The sequence below is a fragment of the Acanthochromis polyacanthus genome, chromosome 14 (genome assembly GCF_021347895.1).
Source record: "Acanthochromis polyacanthus isolate Apoly-LR-REF ecotype Palm Island chromosome 14, KAUST_Apoly_ChrSc, whole genome shotgun sequence".
Taxonomy (NCBI): Eukaryota; Metazoa; Chordata; class Actinopteri; family Pomacentridae; genus Acanthochromis; species Acanthochromis polyacanthus.
The window spans coordinates 25409018-25425342 of NC_067126.1; the positions used below are offsets into that span (position 1 = coordinate 25409018).

Sequence of the window (16325 nt, forward strand, 5' to 3'; positions counted from 1 at the left end):
ACTTGTAGGAGACTGTGCATTTCCAATCAGGATAAATGTGCTTGAAGTGCCATTAAAGAAAAAAAGATGTGTTCAGTGAGTGATCTGTCGCCCTCTACAGGCCTGGAGAGAGTCTGCATGCTGTACCTGGGCCTCCACAACGTGCGTCAGACCTCCATGTTTCCACGTGACCCTAAGCGTCTGACGCCTTGAACCCTCCACTGCTAGACTAATACATACAGATGCTGGTGATGGGAAACAATACTAATCCACAGTCAAGACAAGGAGAGAATATAGGAGCTAGTGCCACCCTCTGACTCTAACGTGCCACTGTAATTAACTGTCAGGATAGAGGAAAAAGCAGTTGTAACAGTAGGGTGAACTTTATTGATTGGTGTGCACAGTTTTCTAACAACAACGAGTACCAGACACATTAAAGAGAGAAGGGAAGGGGCCGGTCATTAACACAAGTTACAGCAAGGCTGCACACAAGTAATTCATCTTTTAATTAACTCAAGTGTTTGTCTAAGTTTTTTTCTATGGAGAGGTTAAAAAAATTAAAACAGATGTTAGTCCATTCTACTACCAGCACAGACGTCGGACTAATGATTGTGGTGTCCAACTACAGGTGTTTTGTAAGTAGTTACAAGAATTAAACATCAACAGTAATGGAAAATAAAAGCTCTTATACTATCAATTGCTTTGTCTCCATCTTTTGGGGGAAGAGTTGGTGGTTTATTCTTAACAAGGGTAACTCGGTGAAGTAATTCATCCATGGGTTTACTTTAATTCAGACGACTACAGTGTTTAACATGCACATAAATATTAAATAGTAACTATACAGAATGCAAAGCTTAAGTGTCTCCCTTCATTCACTCAATAACCAAAGTGCTCAAGTGTTACTGACATAAAAATAGATTTATATACACTATAGTTGGGATTTTCAACATTGATAAATAGTAATGATGCATCCTGATTTTACACACTTGTGTACATATTTAGCATTATTTCTATCAACAAACACAACGTACTGTTAGCCCAAACAACATGTGCTCTGACCATTGGCTTAGTCAGTTGCAGATCCACTGACTTGAAGGATGAAGAGGAAGATGTGAACAATATCAACGTAGAGAGAGAGCGCTCCGTAGATGTACTCCTCTGGGCTGATGGCCAACTCTCGATTTCCAATGAGAAGCTGGGTGTTGTACACTAAAAACTAAATGCAGGACAAGGAGAGGGGAAGAAGTTTGTCATTGAAACAGAAGAAACCCAATTTGTGTGTGTTTGGGTGGAGGTGAGTGCAGTGTAGAGGTAGAAATTAGCAGAGACATTAACAACAACAGGCAAAACTTAAATACTTCTCAACATCACTGGAAAGATGTTCATAATCATCAGTAGACTTCCAAGTTTGTGACCATCTTAATGAATACTTAAATGTGTGTGACCCTGGACATCTTACGGAGTACAACTACTAGGCAAAGATTTCACCTGCACCTGTGAGATTCAGCACAGCTTTCAGCCATATTCACCATCTTACTGTCACAAATGTGACATGAGGTTTGAAGATAAAACCACAAACAAAAATGAGGATAACTTTAATGTCATAAAAGGTCAGAAGATTGACACCATTATTGCGAACAAACCCTGGGAGGACATGAATGTGTTTGAAAGTGTACAAAACTAGATGATCCATGAAGTGTTGAAACATTTCAGTCAAAACAAATACCTAGATCAAAGCGTTGCATTGACTGAGGACTATGAATGTCTTGCTAAAACCTCATCATCTCCAACAGTTTTTTAGGTATCTCATCCTCTAACAAAGTAGTGGATGGAGTGATCCCTACAGAGCCTATTTTAAAATTGTGCAAATCTCTGTTAAATGTATTGATCATGTTCTGTCTACCAGAGAGTGTACTTTCTCCATTTTTGACACCCAATGGTCATTTCTTATTATTAAATGTAGATCAGTTGTATGATTTAAATAAGTGATTATTATGAAATTTCCTGAGAAACTTTACAATCCAGTTTTGATTTGATTGAACCGGCCAACATCATTAAAAAGGGATGAAACTGAGGCTTTGGAAATGGCAAGTTGTCAGCATATCGTTAAGGTCGCCACAATAACTGTATTTCGGGGTGTAAGGACTATTATGCCTGTTTTTATTCAACGATGACAGCCAAATAAGACCAAGCTGGAATGCTCTCCTTGAATTCATGTCAGTGTAGACTCACCAGAGTGTAAACGATGGCTCCAATTGCAGCGTAGAGCATATGCAGCCAAGGGACCTGTTGAGTGACACAAGAAAGGCCTCTGAATGTGAAATCAGCCACAGAGATACACCCTTCTGGGCTGCTGCTACTCACACTGAGACATACGAGTAGAGAGAGAATAAATTAAAGGATTTGACCAGAGTCCTCACGTATTGGAAGGAAAGTACGATCGCTGTAACAATCCCAATGATCATGAGCAAAATGGCAGCAATACTGAGGAGTCCGCCGCAGGAGGTGAAGTCCACCTGTGATGAGAAACGCACCATTAACAGGATGAAAGTGAAGTTAATGTGCTTCAAGCTACATGAAAGAGCAGTGAGAATAATTTAAAGGAGGACCAGAATAAGGTAAGAAAAAAAAAGAAAGAAAAGAAAAAACGTGTCAGGTACCAACCAAAAATGTAGCTTATGTATCTCAAGTTGCATCAGACAGAGAAGTTGGATTCACATCTTATCCCAAAATGTTATAAATATTTAAAAGAACTCAGTGCCCCATTGTAATGCGAGACAAAGGAGTTCTTTTACACTGACAACAAAGACATCCTCTGACAAGCCACAGGCCACTGAGCTACAGCAAGACAGTTCACATCTCCGTCTACCTTCGTTTGGAAGCAGAAGATTGTCACAGCGACACAAACTAATGCTGTTATTCCCATGGCAAGAAACACTGCTTTGGTCTCGTAATAGCTGTAAAAGATACATAGAGTGTTTAAAAGCAAAAAGAAATGCACACGTACACAGTTTCATGTATCATGGTGTGGCACATCATTATTAAAATGTATTGTATTTGGGTGTCTGGATGCATTGTTAGAGTTGGAGCCAAAAACAAACCTTGAAATTGTTCCGGTCACATAAGACAAGGCGAGAGTCTGCAAGAATAAACATGAATATCAGAATGTGACCTAACCCCACTTTCTTTAAAAAATACTTTATCCAGTCTTTAACCAAATCAAATATTATCTAAATCCTCACCACTCGACCCGTAGCAGTTTTGCTGTCTGACCCATAATCTAACAATCAGTACTTACAAATACTCCAAGCAGCACAAAATTCCATGGGAAACGCCTCCTAAACAAAAAAAAATAAAATGAACATTTCAAAAAGTGCAGAAAGAGAAGTATCTCTTGCTTTGAATACTTAGATAAGACATACTACTTCTTGTAGTAAAACTGTTTTATAACTTTTCAGGCCCAGGTCTTGCTTACCTGGGTTCTTTGCAGCAGATGAGAATGCAGTAAACCACAAAATAAACCACACTAGGAAGAGATAAATCACTATAAATGTTGGTGCTTACTGTATGCACTACGGTTATATGTTTGGGGTCACCCAGGCAATTTCAAGTTTTCCATGAAAACTCACACTTTTATTCATGTGCTAACATTATTGCACAAGGGTTTTCTAATCATCAGTTAGCCTTTCAACACCATTAGCTAACACAATGCAGCATTAGAACACAGGAGTGATGGTTGCTGGAAATGTTCCTCTGTACCCCTATGGAGATATTCCATTAAAAATCAGCCATTTCCAGCTGCAATAGTTATTGACCACATCAACAATGTGTAGACTATTTCTGATTAATTCAATGTTGTCTCCATTGAAAAGAAAATGCATTTCTTTCAAAAACAAGGACATTTCTAAGTGACCCCAAACTTTTGAACAGTAGTATATAGCTATATAACACATTCATGCAATTAGAATATAATTATTTCTAGGTAGTTGCCTGTTTTCTAGTAATATGTTTTTAATATTAGTGTACTTCAAATCTGTTTTTGTTCTGTTTCTAGAAAGCAACTCACAGAGATGCCCAGTAGATGCCAGGGTATCTGATGACAAACAGCCTCACTGGGTCACTGTGAAAGCACAGATATACAGGTTTACTGAGGAGCAGGTGTGATAAGCAGTGAGGTGGAATATTGTACTGGAATGAGGAAAGACACTTACACAAATGTAAAGACAGCAACTATGGAAAAGGTGACAGCAAGCTGTGCTGTTAGAATTAAGTAAACCTGTCCACAAACACAAATCCACAAAGTTCTGTTGATGCAGCAAAAATATTATAGCAGATGTCGAGGGCATTATCATGATATGTTACAGAACAAGACACAGTTTAAGTCTGTGTGTGTATAGCTTGATGTATAAGAAATATCCTTACCTTTCTGATGAAGGAATGTCGGATAGATGTGCTTTCCCACTGGACGCTAATAAAATCCTCCATGTCTCCTGTGGAATTGGGAATAGCAAAGTGGCAATTTATACTGATTATACCTGGGAGCTAATCTAAATATAAAGCAAGGTGTGAAAAATCAGATCCGTGTAATTTCCTCAGAACCTGGGTTGGATGCAGACAGTCCAGCAGACAGAGTCGGTATTGTGGTGGGCATCCCAGATGGAGGAAAGCCAGGGCCTGCACACATGCTGGCCTGTGGGTAGACACCCGGCTGGCCCCAGTAGCCGGGCGGGCCGAGGCACATGTCAGGACTGGGACTGTAAGATGGAGGTGGGGGAAGATGGGAGTCATGCTGCGGCGGGTAGGGGTAGTTACCAGACTTAGGATGGTGCACCGCTTCCTCATAGGGTGGAGGACTATCAAGTTTAGAAGTCATTATTTTGCTGAACCACCTTGAAGAGAGGATACATGGGTAAACATTAGATTTATGTAGTACATGGAATATACTGGTGGTGCTTTAGCACACAATGAAAGGAAAATAATAAGACATCAATTACAAATAGTGCTGGTGTCCAATATTACAGTTTTCATTGTCACAATTAAAGAATAAAACCCCATTATTATTTTAGAACGTGAACTACAAAACAATTTTTGTTGTTAAAAATGATCTCTTTATAAATATCATCTCTGTGTACTCGTAACTCTGTAAATAGACTGAAAGAAATAAGCAAGTCACACCAGAAAAATGTCACAATTTAAACTGAAAGTACATTCAGTTCTAATCTGAATAAATGCATGAACATAAATACAAAAGCAGTAAGTTTACTTGCCTTGTGGCTTTAGCCTAAGATGGGAGCACTGTGCCCTTCAGTCCTCTCTCTCCTCTGAGGTTTGCAGCCCTGCACCACAAGATATGTTGTAACTGGATATGTTCACTGAAACTCACACTCTTACTGCTCTTTCTCAGAAAGCATGGAGACCACAGACTGTGTATACAGACAGTCTATGATGGAGACTACTTGCTCTGGATCCTGTTCACAGTAATGAAAATGCAATTCCAAGAACACAAACTGCTTTGTCCACATTTGTTTAACACTCCTCGTATTGCTGTATTATGTATTTATTTTGCAATAGTCGACCTGGCTTTGTTTGTCTAAATGTATATCACAATTTGCCTCTGAATGGGTCCAACTGCTACTGTCCCATTTGAACTACAGCTTGTGAATGCCCCTCAGTGAATGTCCCCTGTAACATCTCTGGTTAGGAGGCACTAAATTATTTAAAAGTCGTGGCTCGATTCCACAATGACGCAATATTCAATGACTTAAGTAAGATTAAATTAACTCGTTTATGAGACAAAGACAGAGTAAATTCTGGGCTAATGTCTGAAAGTGATAATTTTTATCATGTTACTTTCACATATTTTTTCTATTACAAAATATTAATTAATAAAGTTACATTTACAGTTAATGTTTACAACATTTAACCTAGTAAATAAATATAAGTTACAATTATACCAATCAAAAGGGAATATTCAAACCAATTAAGTTAATTTTTTTCATGTCGAGTCCCTATTTAAGCACAGTGGATTGTATAAAATGTACTAATAGAGAGTAGTAGAAAAAAAGGTCATTTTCATGTTTTCAATTAACGCATTAATTATTTACTCAGTAGTACTTTCCAAGTGACGTGTTATTTATTCATTTATTAGATCTCGTGGCTTCCGGGATTGACGTGTGGCTGAGTACGTCATTACGTTCCGCCATGGCGCTTCCTGAGTGGATGGTAACGCTGGTAGCAGCCGCATCCTTCTTCTGTTTCTTATGTTTATGTGTTCGTTTCAGACGAACAGGACAGCTGCTGTGGAGAAAGGTGTTCAGCAGGATAATGGCCCGCACAGAGAAGCCCTTGTTCCGAATCGCGTAAGTACAGCACAGTTTCCCTTAATTGCGCAATATTTAGTTTTTTCCCGTCGTGCATTTTTAGCGTAGCTTAGCAACACCTAGCCCTTTTTTTATTAGGCAGGCCCATCCCACCACATTTCCTTCAAATATGTTCAAATTTAAAAGTGCGTCGCCAGACGACAAAAGTACCAAGACTGACATTTTGGTCTATGGCCTTTCTGTAGCTGATAATGGCTACTGTTCTCTTCAGCATATATACAACAAGTTACAACTTTACTGTAGGAGACGTTGTTTACATGCCAAACTGCTAATTGCAGCTCGATGCTTAAGCTTTCTCGTAGTTAGTGCTGCATACTGGAAAACATTTATGCATAATAGAAAAGTGGGCTTCACATCTATCATCCTCTACTAGGAAGACACAGTATTGATAATAATCCTTATTAATCCCTTCTCAGGTACACACTCTACACCAGGACCAGACTTGGCTACATGTACTACAAGAGACAAATGAGGAAAGCCCGGGAACATTACCCAGCTGGACATTCCACATCTTATCCCATGGAGTTCAATGGTATGTCACAAGTATGGCTTTTCCTCACTACCGGATGCATACAATTACAAAAAAATGTACAAGAGTCATTGTAGTATTGTGCTGTACACCATATGGAACTGCATTTCAAAACATAATACTGTATATACATTGCATCTATATGTTTAATTTTGCATGCCCGCGTCTACCTTTCTAAATGTTTATATTGTGCTGAATACTTCATCTGTCATTTCTTTGTCTACCTACAGGTATTAAGATAGTTCCTATCTCAGTGCTCTCTGACAACTACAGTTACCTTGTGATTGACACAGCCTCCAGTGTTGCGGTTGTTGTGGATCCTGCAGACCCTCAAGCAGTTCAGGTGAGTGATCAGTTTTCTGTGAGATATGTAGGTTTCATTTTTAAACTTTTTGTTGTCTGTAAGTGGGTTTTTGGATTAAAATCCATCAATTGCAGCTGACTTAGGGTGAAGGCAGGTCGCTAGTCTATCGCAGGGCGACTCAGGGAGGCAGACAATTTAGAATCATCAGTTAACATCAGGATGTTTTTGCACTGTGAGAGAAAGCCGGAGTACCTGGAGAAAACCCACACATGCACAGGGAGAACATGCAAACTCTGTGCAGAAAGATCCCAGGCCGGAATGCAGACTGGGAATCTTCTAGTTGCAAGGCAACAGTGTTGCAGCACATTTAGATTAAAGTGTTCATGGTCATAAAAATAAACAATAGCAGTCTAGTTAGATTTTAAACTTATGATAGAAAATAGTTTGTTGTACAACACACTACTGCAGAAAAGTTAAGACATGTCAAATGTTTGCCAGATGTCAGTACAGCATCATATAAGTTAAAGAGAAGGGGTTGCTTTGTCTTTACCTCAGTAACATTTACTAGATGCACCATACCACTGATGTGCTGTCAAGGGGTCAACCTAAATGTATTCTAAAATAGATCCAAGTGTAGATTTAGATCAATATCATTAATATTTTATACTGTAAGAATGAGATATAGCAAAAACGTACACACTTACAGTTAGTAGAAAGGGTCAGTGGGACTCTTGTAATTCTTAACCACAAACCACTTCCTTAAACCCTCCAGATTCCAAACGGCTCTTTCACTGTAGCCCCTTTGTCTTTCTTAGTTGGGTTTCTCTGCATCACTTTTAATGCACTTTCATCTTTTTCTGGTGCCTGACAATCGTATGCCTTTTACTACAGGGACAGAGATGGATTTTCTGTAGTTGTAGTGGATGAGCAAGTTTTTAAGAGCAGCATCCATTATAAGCACACAAGTAAAACTATTAACGCCATACTGTGTTGAAATTCTGAATTAATTATACTGTGTGCTTTTGAAAGATTTAATATGGTGATTGAATGTTTTAACAGCTTCCATTGTCATTTTTCAGGCAGTCCTTGAGGAAGAGGGAGTAATGTTAGAAGCAATATTGTGTACACACAAGCACTGGTGAGTTTGATAGATTTTAAATTGCCTTGTTTTGATGTGGTTTGTTTTTAAGGTTTTCTACATGAATAACACACGGGAATAGGACTAATTTATGAAGTGGAATTGATTGATTGACAGTGGTCAAAGGACTGTTGGGAAGCGTGGTGTATTTTGTTTGTCAAGTTCAGCTTTCAGGCTTAAAATATTACAACGTGCGTGTGGTTAATAATGCTTAGACGAAAAACAAATACTTTTATGTGTTTGTAATATTGTGGATAATATCCAAATCACTATAGCAATCCTCTGCTCTCTGTTGCATTTACAGGGACCACAGTGGGGGAAACAAAGGGTTGAAAAGGCTTCACAGCTCTTGCCGAGTTTATGGAAATGCAGCCGATAACATTCCTGGCCTCACGCAGTAAGTCCCTGCTTGCACAGTAATGCACATTGCTTCTCACAGAATCGTTCCCACTGTACTGAGTCGTGTCATTCTCTCTGTCAGCGCTAGCAGCAGCTGACTTCACAGTAAATTATCACGGTATGATGAACCGATCTGTTACGTCTCGAGGGTTGTGGCCTAAGAATAGGAGTCATTCTAAACTAACTGAAGGGTATTTTGTTTAAAGATGTTGATTGATTTGACCACACAAGCCAGAAAATTAGTTCTTGTCCCTTTTCTTTGAAGCAGCACATTTATAATCAAGATTTCTTCTTAGGTTTTCAAACACATTGTATTTCTCTAAATACGCTACTCTTCAAAAGTTTGGGGTCACTTAGAAATGTCCTTATTTTTGAAAGAAAGGCACTTTTTTTCCCAATGAAAATAGCATTAACTTAATCAGAAGTACAGTCTAGACATTGTTAATGCGGTAAATGTCTATTCTAGATGGAAACGGCTGATTTTTAATGGAATATCTACATACTTTTAAACAGTAGTGTACATAAAGCTGCACAGTGACAGCTGCTGTAACAAAACAGTGGTATTGTGTTTAAATCAGTGCTGTGTATTTTTTTCTTTTTCCTCTCAGCCCTCTTTCACACAAAGACACAGTAACAGTTGGCCGTATGCACTTTAAAGCCCTCTTCACTCCTGGGCACACAGTAGGCCACATGATCTACCTCCTGGATGGCCAAACGGTCGGTGCCCCCTCCAGCCTCTTCTCTGGTGACCTGGTGTTCCTGTCAGGATGTGGTAAGTTATTCAGTGAACATGATCGATTTGAATTATTCTGATTTTGTTGTTTTTTTGTGCATGAATACTTCTTGCATTCTCCTACAAAACTGGAAAGTTTTGCTAAATGCTGTGGGTTCAGTCATTCTACACATAATGCATCCTTGTACCTCTTGTTGAGCCCCTTGTATAAAGAGATCATCTTTAGGCTCTAAGCTAAAATATGTCAGTGTGAAAGGGTATTCATAGAAACACAAAGGCAGAGGGCTTATGACCTGTTGGTGCTGCCTCATTTATATGGAAAAATCTGATCTTGGTAGACTTCAGTGTTTTACCTAAATCACATGCATTTCTCTGCATACTGATTCTCGACCTTTAGACTCACAGTTTTTTTTTTTATTCCGGCCTGTTTCTGTCAATTATAAAGAAAGGCTTTTGAACTCATCGCTGCTCAGCCTTGCTTTGATGCTTTCTGACATTTTCTCTGCTCACACACAGACTACGTAGCCCTCAATCACATGCCACGAGTGAAACATGGCTAGTAAACAGCGAAATGCATGTCACTGCCATCTGCCATGGTTTTCTGAACACGCCTGCTAATTTTTCCTGTTTCATCCATGAATACAAATTGGTTTTGTTTGGCCTTTTTAATCCTATTCTCTCTGGTGTAATTATTGTTTTCACTACCCTGTTTGCTTGAGGTTATAAGGATTTTAATCACAGGAAATCAGCATATCTGCAGGGTGCAAAAATCACAAACATTGCAAAATTATCCAGATTTGAATTTTTAAATGTGCCATAATATGCATAATTAGAAGTGTTGTTTCGGTCACCGTGCAATGCCAGAGTCTTTAGTGCTTTTTGTGTTGTAGAAAATAGAGTCAGTGCAGTAGCATACAACCAGTTAAACTGTCATTTTTTAAAATATAGATTCGCTAATGTGTCTTATCCTTTATGTCTCGTTCTCACTGTATTATTAACCTCATGAGCAATGTCTTTCCAACCAACTCAACCAATTCAGTTGTTCTAAGTAGCAATGAAAAAATCCTAAATGTTGTCAAGCTGTGCCTTCTAAATGCATTTCTATTACCATCTAAAACTTACAGATGCCCTGTTTTGAACTCAGAGTTTTATTTATTAACCTTATTGTTTTCAGGGCGGATGTTTGAAGGCAGCGCCACAACCATGCTGTCATCTCTGGACACAGTTGGCTCCTTGAGTGATGACACTCTATTATGGCCTGGTAGGAAAATCTTTTCAGCTGTCAGAGATTCAGTGTCAGATGAGTGATTTTATTTTTTTTACCATCAGTGTGCTGTAGCAGTAATTCACTCATATTCTGTATAGACAAAGCATAAGAAGATGTTGCATCGAGGCATCTATGGATGTGGGCATGATTTTTTTTTCTTTTTTTGTGTCCACTGACTATCCCACAGGTCATGAGTATGCAGAGGACAATCTCCTGTTTGCTGCTGAGGTTGAGCCGCGCAACGCTGCCAGGGAAAATAAATATCAGTGGGTGCTGCAGCAGCGAGGCCAGAAGCTGTGCACAGTGAGAATGATATATCACCATTGTTATGCCTTTCAAGTGCGCCTTCCCAGAAAGGATTCATGTTGTCCAACACCTGGGTAGAAGGGCTTATCACCTGCGCACAGCGTACGTGCTGTCAATGCCCCTCAGCGCACGCTTCCCCCTCGCTTCCTCCTCTTCCAGCCTCACAACCCGAGGCTCATCTCTGATACAGTCGGCAGCGGCACAAAGGTTCACTGTTCAGTCAAGTGCCTATCTAGCATTTAGATTAGTTTTTATCTGTTATCAATACATGACAAGTTTTCACCTCCCTGAACTTCCGTTCCCAAAATGCATTGAGTGATTGACTATGTATTGCTGTCTCTGCGTAGTGTGTATGTTTGGTACATGAAATGAAGCTGGTCTCATTTCTCTGACATTTTCTGTGATGCATTTTGATCTATTAGGTTGTTTTTGAATATAAAATTTAGAAGCAGATCGACACAACAGAGAAAGTTTTCCTTATATCCCAGCTTCTTAAATTTTAATGGTGAGAAAAATGTTTAAAATTGACGCACGAAAGCCTAACATACTGTATTTCTGAGTGACGTAATGCACCTTTTGACAGCTGACCGTTTCAAGAAAAACATTTTGTCTGCTATCAAACTGAAAGGCTGTCTTCTTTTTTTATTACCATTAGGCACAGTTTAAAATCCTCAACAGGGAAGCTTTAAAAAACACGTGTCATTCCAGATGGCTGATGTTATATGAATGTTACTGGTAAAGGGGAGAAAATCCGACTCCAGACAGACATTCTGGCTTGTCATAGTAGGAAAATCACAGGTGTTACTAATAAGATTAGCAGTGGCTCCATTCTTTTCAAGTGTCCCAGGAAGCCATGGTGGGGTGACAGTAAGCCAGCATGCACCCTTTCATGACCCTGAAACTGGAGCAGTTAAATGAGACTCAGACATTATTCACGTGTTTTCTGTGTAAAGGCCTATCATCCTGATAATTACCGTGCTACACTTGAATGAATTCTGTTTATTATTGTTATAATTACCTATTGAATTACCTACTGTGGTTCATCTGTGACACTGGAACAATATCGGCTAGCTTTTTGAACATTCTGCTTTGGATGGATATTCATCTTCTGTTTATTTGTATTTCCTTTGTAGTGAGGAAAGGGAGTTGCAGACATTCCCATTAACATTTGAAGTCCTTGTCTTAGCTGTTGTGATCCAGAGTTTTATCGCCTGAACTGGCAATCACTGTGTGTAATGTTCATCCAAGTGCCAAAATGGAAAGGTAAAAGATGATTTATCGTTGATGAAGAGACATTTTGCTTCAGTCGAATCAGGGCAGAGATGCACAAGTGCAAAGCCGTGCTGATTTAAGTCGGGCAGGGATCACTTATTACCCATAACGCCTTTCTGCAATGGGGGAATGGCTTGAGAATTATTGTGTCTGCTGGAGACCGACTGTGTGCATCAATTTTGCGCAGGGCTGCTTTCTGACATTCATTTTGTTTTCAGAGTCCTTCCACTATCGGAGAGGAGAAGCAGTACAACCCGTTCCTGCGCAGCCACTCTGCCGAGCTCCATCTGGCTCTGGGTGTGCAGCAGTTCCAGGACGAAGACTGGACCCAGTTCAGGGCAAGGGTGCTGGAGGAGCTGCGGAAACGCAAAGACCTCTACAACAGGAGATAGTACTGCAGAGAAGTCTAATAAACGGCAAGGAAACACAGGCGTGAGCTCACCTTTACTGGACAGTGGTACGAAAACTGCGATCTATAGATGAAATGACACAATAAGCTGATCTCTGAGGTACTGTATAAAAGGCAGGCCTGTTCTGTAAAGTGTAGAGGGGCATTAAGTCATTTTGACCACTAGGAACATAATCACAACTTCATTATTACATAACACTAGTCCTGCTATGTCTCCATATGCTGTACATTTTGCCCATTTTTAGGCAATGGACAGAGTAGTGCTCATTTACTGCCTTTTCAACCTAGTGAAATCCATAACACTGTAGATTTGCATGAGTAGCATTTGGTCATTTTACAAGTAGATACAACTAGATTTCTGATTCTGGTTTGTGAAGCACTATGTTAAATCATTCAGCATGTTAGGTACTGATCTGTTTACTCTGCCGTTTGGTCCATTTTTAGGATAAGTAATAAATGGACCCAAAAAGCCTTCCTTGACAATCTTTGGTACGCAGGCTGTGTTTGTTGACTTCACATTTACAGTGCTGTTTAAGTGTAATTAACTGCTCCCTGCAGACTTGAGACTTTGGGATTTGATTGTGAATATTTGATTTGCTACGTTCAACTGTAAAGGTACCGTTAATTCATGATGTCACAAAGATGCTTTGCTGTGGATGCTTTGTGTTAGAGTAAGCACAATATCTGGAAACAAAGGCTGCACATTAGGATTTCATCGTTTTAAAATGCTGAATCAGTTCATGAATGCTAAATGAGTTTTATACTACAAAAAGGTTACTACCATTAGCTCTGTGAGATGGGTGTGATTGGATTACTTGTTTTTTTTTTTTTCTCTACAATTTTTATTTTGTAATTCATGACAAGTAAGCAAACAAGGTGGCCAAAGGGGGAATGCATATTTTTCTAGATCTCTCGACCTCTTTTGTGCCACTCGGTTATTTTTGCCGAGCGAATTTTTTCACATTTAAATCTGTATTTTTCAAGTACGCTTTCCACTATATGAATGTGAACCTCAAAATATGTGACGGATTGAACTGATATCTTGTTGTAATATATGAAACCTGACTGAATTGCCACTGAAGGGAATATTTCACATGTTGGCTTGTAGAGTCATGGCTGCGTTTATAATGAAGGTAACTAGCTCAAACGATATGCTGCATTCAGTTTCAGCTGATGCTTCAAAAATAGCCCGATAGTGGTGGGTTTTTCTTACTTTCTTTAGAGCATGACACTACAAATGTGGCGCTGACTGTGATGCTCAATTTAAAAGAAGAAATGTTTTTATGACCAATATATAAACCTCTGGAAACCAAAAGTGTACATATGTTTTTAAATATGTTGAAGGATTTATTATGCTGTGACTACATTTGACTTCAGATAGCAAGTTGCATTTTGGAATTTATTCAGATTTATCGAGCTTCCGTTTGAACAAATCTCTTGGTTGTTTTCTTTGAGTTGAAAATATGCTAGAAACATCAGCAGGCATCTCATTTACAGGCATGTATGGACTTTACGACTGTTAAAATGTCACTAGTGGTAGGTTGTATCAGCTATAGTTAATGTTAATTCTGTAACAGCTGTCACATCGCTCTGTGACTACTAGTAAACTTTTTTTTGGGTAGCTCTACAAAAAGAAATCTGCTGTAGGGAATCAATATTTTGAGGTCATGAAGCTCATAGTTCTGAATCAGGGCCTCCTCTGTGTTCCAGCTGTTATTTCAATGTGTCAAGAACAATATATTCTGCTGTGCTTTACGCTTTCAGGTTGGCTGTGAAAATGAATTTGCCTAATAAATGTTGATAAATTCAATAGCTATCACCAAAAAAAGAGTCATACTTTTGGCCTTTTGCCCATCAGTTGCTAATCACCGAGTTAAACTGAGTGTGACATGTAATAATGCAGTTGAAAATAAAGCAGGTCAAATTTTGTTCACAGATTTCAGTTTTGTAAGTCGATGTGACAGCGGACTCGGTAAAATGTTATTGAACCTGAACTGTGTCAAGAAAAACACGGTCCCCTTCTCGTGCACGTTTCTGTTTGCATCTTTTGTGTAATGCAACCTCTTTTTAGGTGGAGAACGGACAGAATGAAAAAGAAATGCATCTTTAAAGTTCTGAGGAGGTATGAAAGCGCTTCAGATTTCTCTGTTGCTCCTGCAGAGGAGCCTGTGCCAGAGCACCTTGTCCCCTGGTGATTGTTAACTAAAATGTTGTTCTGTTTGTTTGATGCCGCTTCGCACCTTATTTGCATATGTTTGAGTTATGAATACCACCGCATGGGAGACTGTTTTACTTGAGGTTATGTTTTAATGAGGAAATATGAAAGTAAACTCCTCCATTAGAGCTGTGTATGTGTTATTTGTTGTCTTTATAAGCACGCAAAACTGACAGCCGAGTTATTTTTCCCCACTGCTGTACCTTCCCTCCACTCAAATGCGAGCATAACCTACTTTATGCAGATGTGAAAGACACTCCGTAAAAGAAAAACGGTGAACTGAACTTTCAGTTGACAAAGCACCGCAATAAAATATTACATCAAGCTATGGGATTAGAAACCAGTGTTTTGTGACCCGTGCAGCTTTTGTCTTCTTTATTTCATTTTGTTTTATTTTATTGTTTACAAAAACTGAGGTAGAGTGAGCTTTACAACATTAAAAATTATCCTTTTTTTCTATCAACATTACAATACTTGTGAGACATTTACATCTGTGGTCCAATTGTTAGTCAGTAGCTTTATGATTAGATGCAACAGAGTTTCAAAGTGTTTTGTTTGCATATTGTGCATTTATGTGCTGATGGATGAGTAGGGTCGACAAACTTTACACCTCATAGGCCTGAAGTATCTGATGTCTCATCACATAGATTTGCTCCCCCTGTAAAAATGTATATCTTGTAGACACTTGCAAATGTTTTCCCCCTTTTCTCCACATATTAATAAAAAATAATAATAACAGTAACCATAGTTCAGTTCCTTATTTTTTTATATATATTGTGCCAATTCCCAGAAATTATTTTAGGACATTTTCTGGCCTTGCTGAAGAGAAACCAAACAAATCCAGTTGTTCCTTTGGGCAACTACTTGTGAACAGTGATATAAAAAGAACTCCCTTTTAACAGGAAGAAATGTCTTGAAACAACAGGTTCAAGGAGGGCGACCATCTATATCAACTGGTTGGTCCAGTAGCCATGACCATCCTTCCTCAATTTAGATTAGATGATTCTATTCTTTATATAAACAACCGAAGACAGTCTGGAAGCTGTGATACGTTTAACATTTACAAAAAATAAAAACAGAAAAATACCTTACAAACTACTGTTTTTGGTTGCTTGATTAAATACCAATTAAACTATCATTTGGTATTAGTTTCTCTCAGTCACCTAAATACTTTTAATACTTTTTGATTGTTGTGTCTTCCATCCCACCCACTCATTTTCTACAGCTGCTTGTCCTGTGGAACGGCCACTAGTCTGTCATAGGGCCAACGCAGAGAGACAGGCAACCATGCACTCTGACATCTATGGTCAATTTACAACTTTCATAGTGAATCTATAATGCATGTCTTTGGAAGCCCATGCAGACAGAGAGAACATGCAAACTCTTGCTCTGTC

At 39.0% G+C, this 16325-nt stretch overlaps 3 protein-coding genes across 3 annotated transcripts in view; 2 read left to right on the forward strand and 1 right to left on the reverse strand.

Moving 5' to 3' along the window:
- The window catches only part of dars1 (aspartyl-tRNA synthetase 1), a 28264-nt gene extending 27588 nt beyond the window's left edge, over positions 1-676 (forward strand). Inside the window, exon 18 of the mRNA XM_022193665.2 lies at positions 101-676. Coding sequence (XP_022049357.1) covers positions 101-192 — 92 coding nt within the window. The 3' untranslated portion in view covers positions 193-676. The remainder of the gene's footprint in view (positions 1-100) is intronic.
- On the reverse strand, positions 344-5385 carry LOC110950852 (protein lifeguard 3-like). Its single transcript, XM_022193666.2, has 12 exons — positions 5247-5385; positions 4579-4868; positions 4402-4469; positions 4191-4255; positions 4046-4099; positions 3455-3505; positions 3278-3317; positions 3081-3118; positions 2849-2936; positions 2400-2495; positions 2212-2265; positions 344-1195 (listed from the first exon to the last, which is right to left on the reverse strand). The coding sequence occupies exons 2-12, from the start codon at positions 4850-4852 to the stop codon at positions 1046-1048; spliced, it is 978 nt and encodes a 325-aa protein (XP_022049358.1). The 5' UTR covers positions 4853-4868; positions 5247-5385; the 3' UTR covers positions 344-1045.
- Positions 5386-6153: 768 nt separating this feature from the next.
- Positions 6154-15285, forward strand: pnkd (PNKD metallo-beta-lactamase domain containing). Its single transcript, XM_022193667.2, has 9 exons — positions 6154-6338; positions 6776-6891; positions 7119-7231; positions 8272-8330; positions 8635-8727; positions 9338-9501; positions 10637-10723; positions 10917-11032; positions 12526-15285. Exons 1-9 carry the CDS (start codon positions 6181-6183, stop codon positions 12697-12699), a joined length of 1080 nt encoding a protein of 359 aa, XP_022049359.2. The 5' UTR covers positions 6154-6180; the 3' UTR covers positions 12700-15285.
- Positions 15286-16325: the final 1040 nt, after the last annotated feature.

What these genes read in the sequence shown, in the direction of transcription:
- LOC110950852 (XM_022193666.2), bottom strand. Translation starts at nt 4,852, where the DNA reads ATGACTTCTAAACTTGATAGTCCTCCACCCTATGAGGAAGCGGTGCAC. An exon ending in GTTGCTGTCTTTACATTTGT is followed by an intron (nt 4,100 to 4,190) that starts GTAAGTGTCTTT and finishes GTGCTTTCACAG; the next exon opens with TGACCCAGTGAGGCTGTTTG. An exon ending in ATCTGCTGCAAAGAACCCAG is followed by an intron (nt 3,318 to 3,454) that starts GTAAGCAAGACC and finishes TTTTTTGTTTAG; the next exon opens with GAGGCGTTTCCCATGGAATT.
- pnkd (XM_022193667.2), top strand. Translation starts at nt 6,181, where the DNA reads ATGGCGCTTCCTGAGTGGATGGTAACGCTGGTAGCAGCCGCATCCTTC. An exon ending in TTATCCCATGGAGTTCAATG is followed by an intron (nt 6,892 to 7,118) that starts GTATGTCACAAG and finishes GTCTACCTACAG; the next exon opens with GTATTAAGATAGTTCCTATC. An exon ending in GAGGCCAGAAGCTGTGCACA is followed by an intron (nt 11,033 to 12,525) that starts GTGAGAATGATA and finishes TTTTGTTTTCAG; the next exon opens with AGTCCTTCCACTATCGGAGA.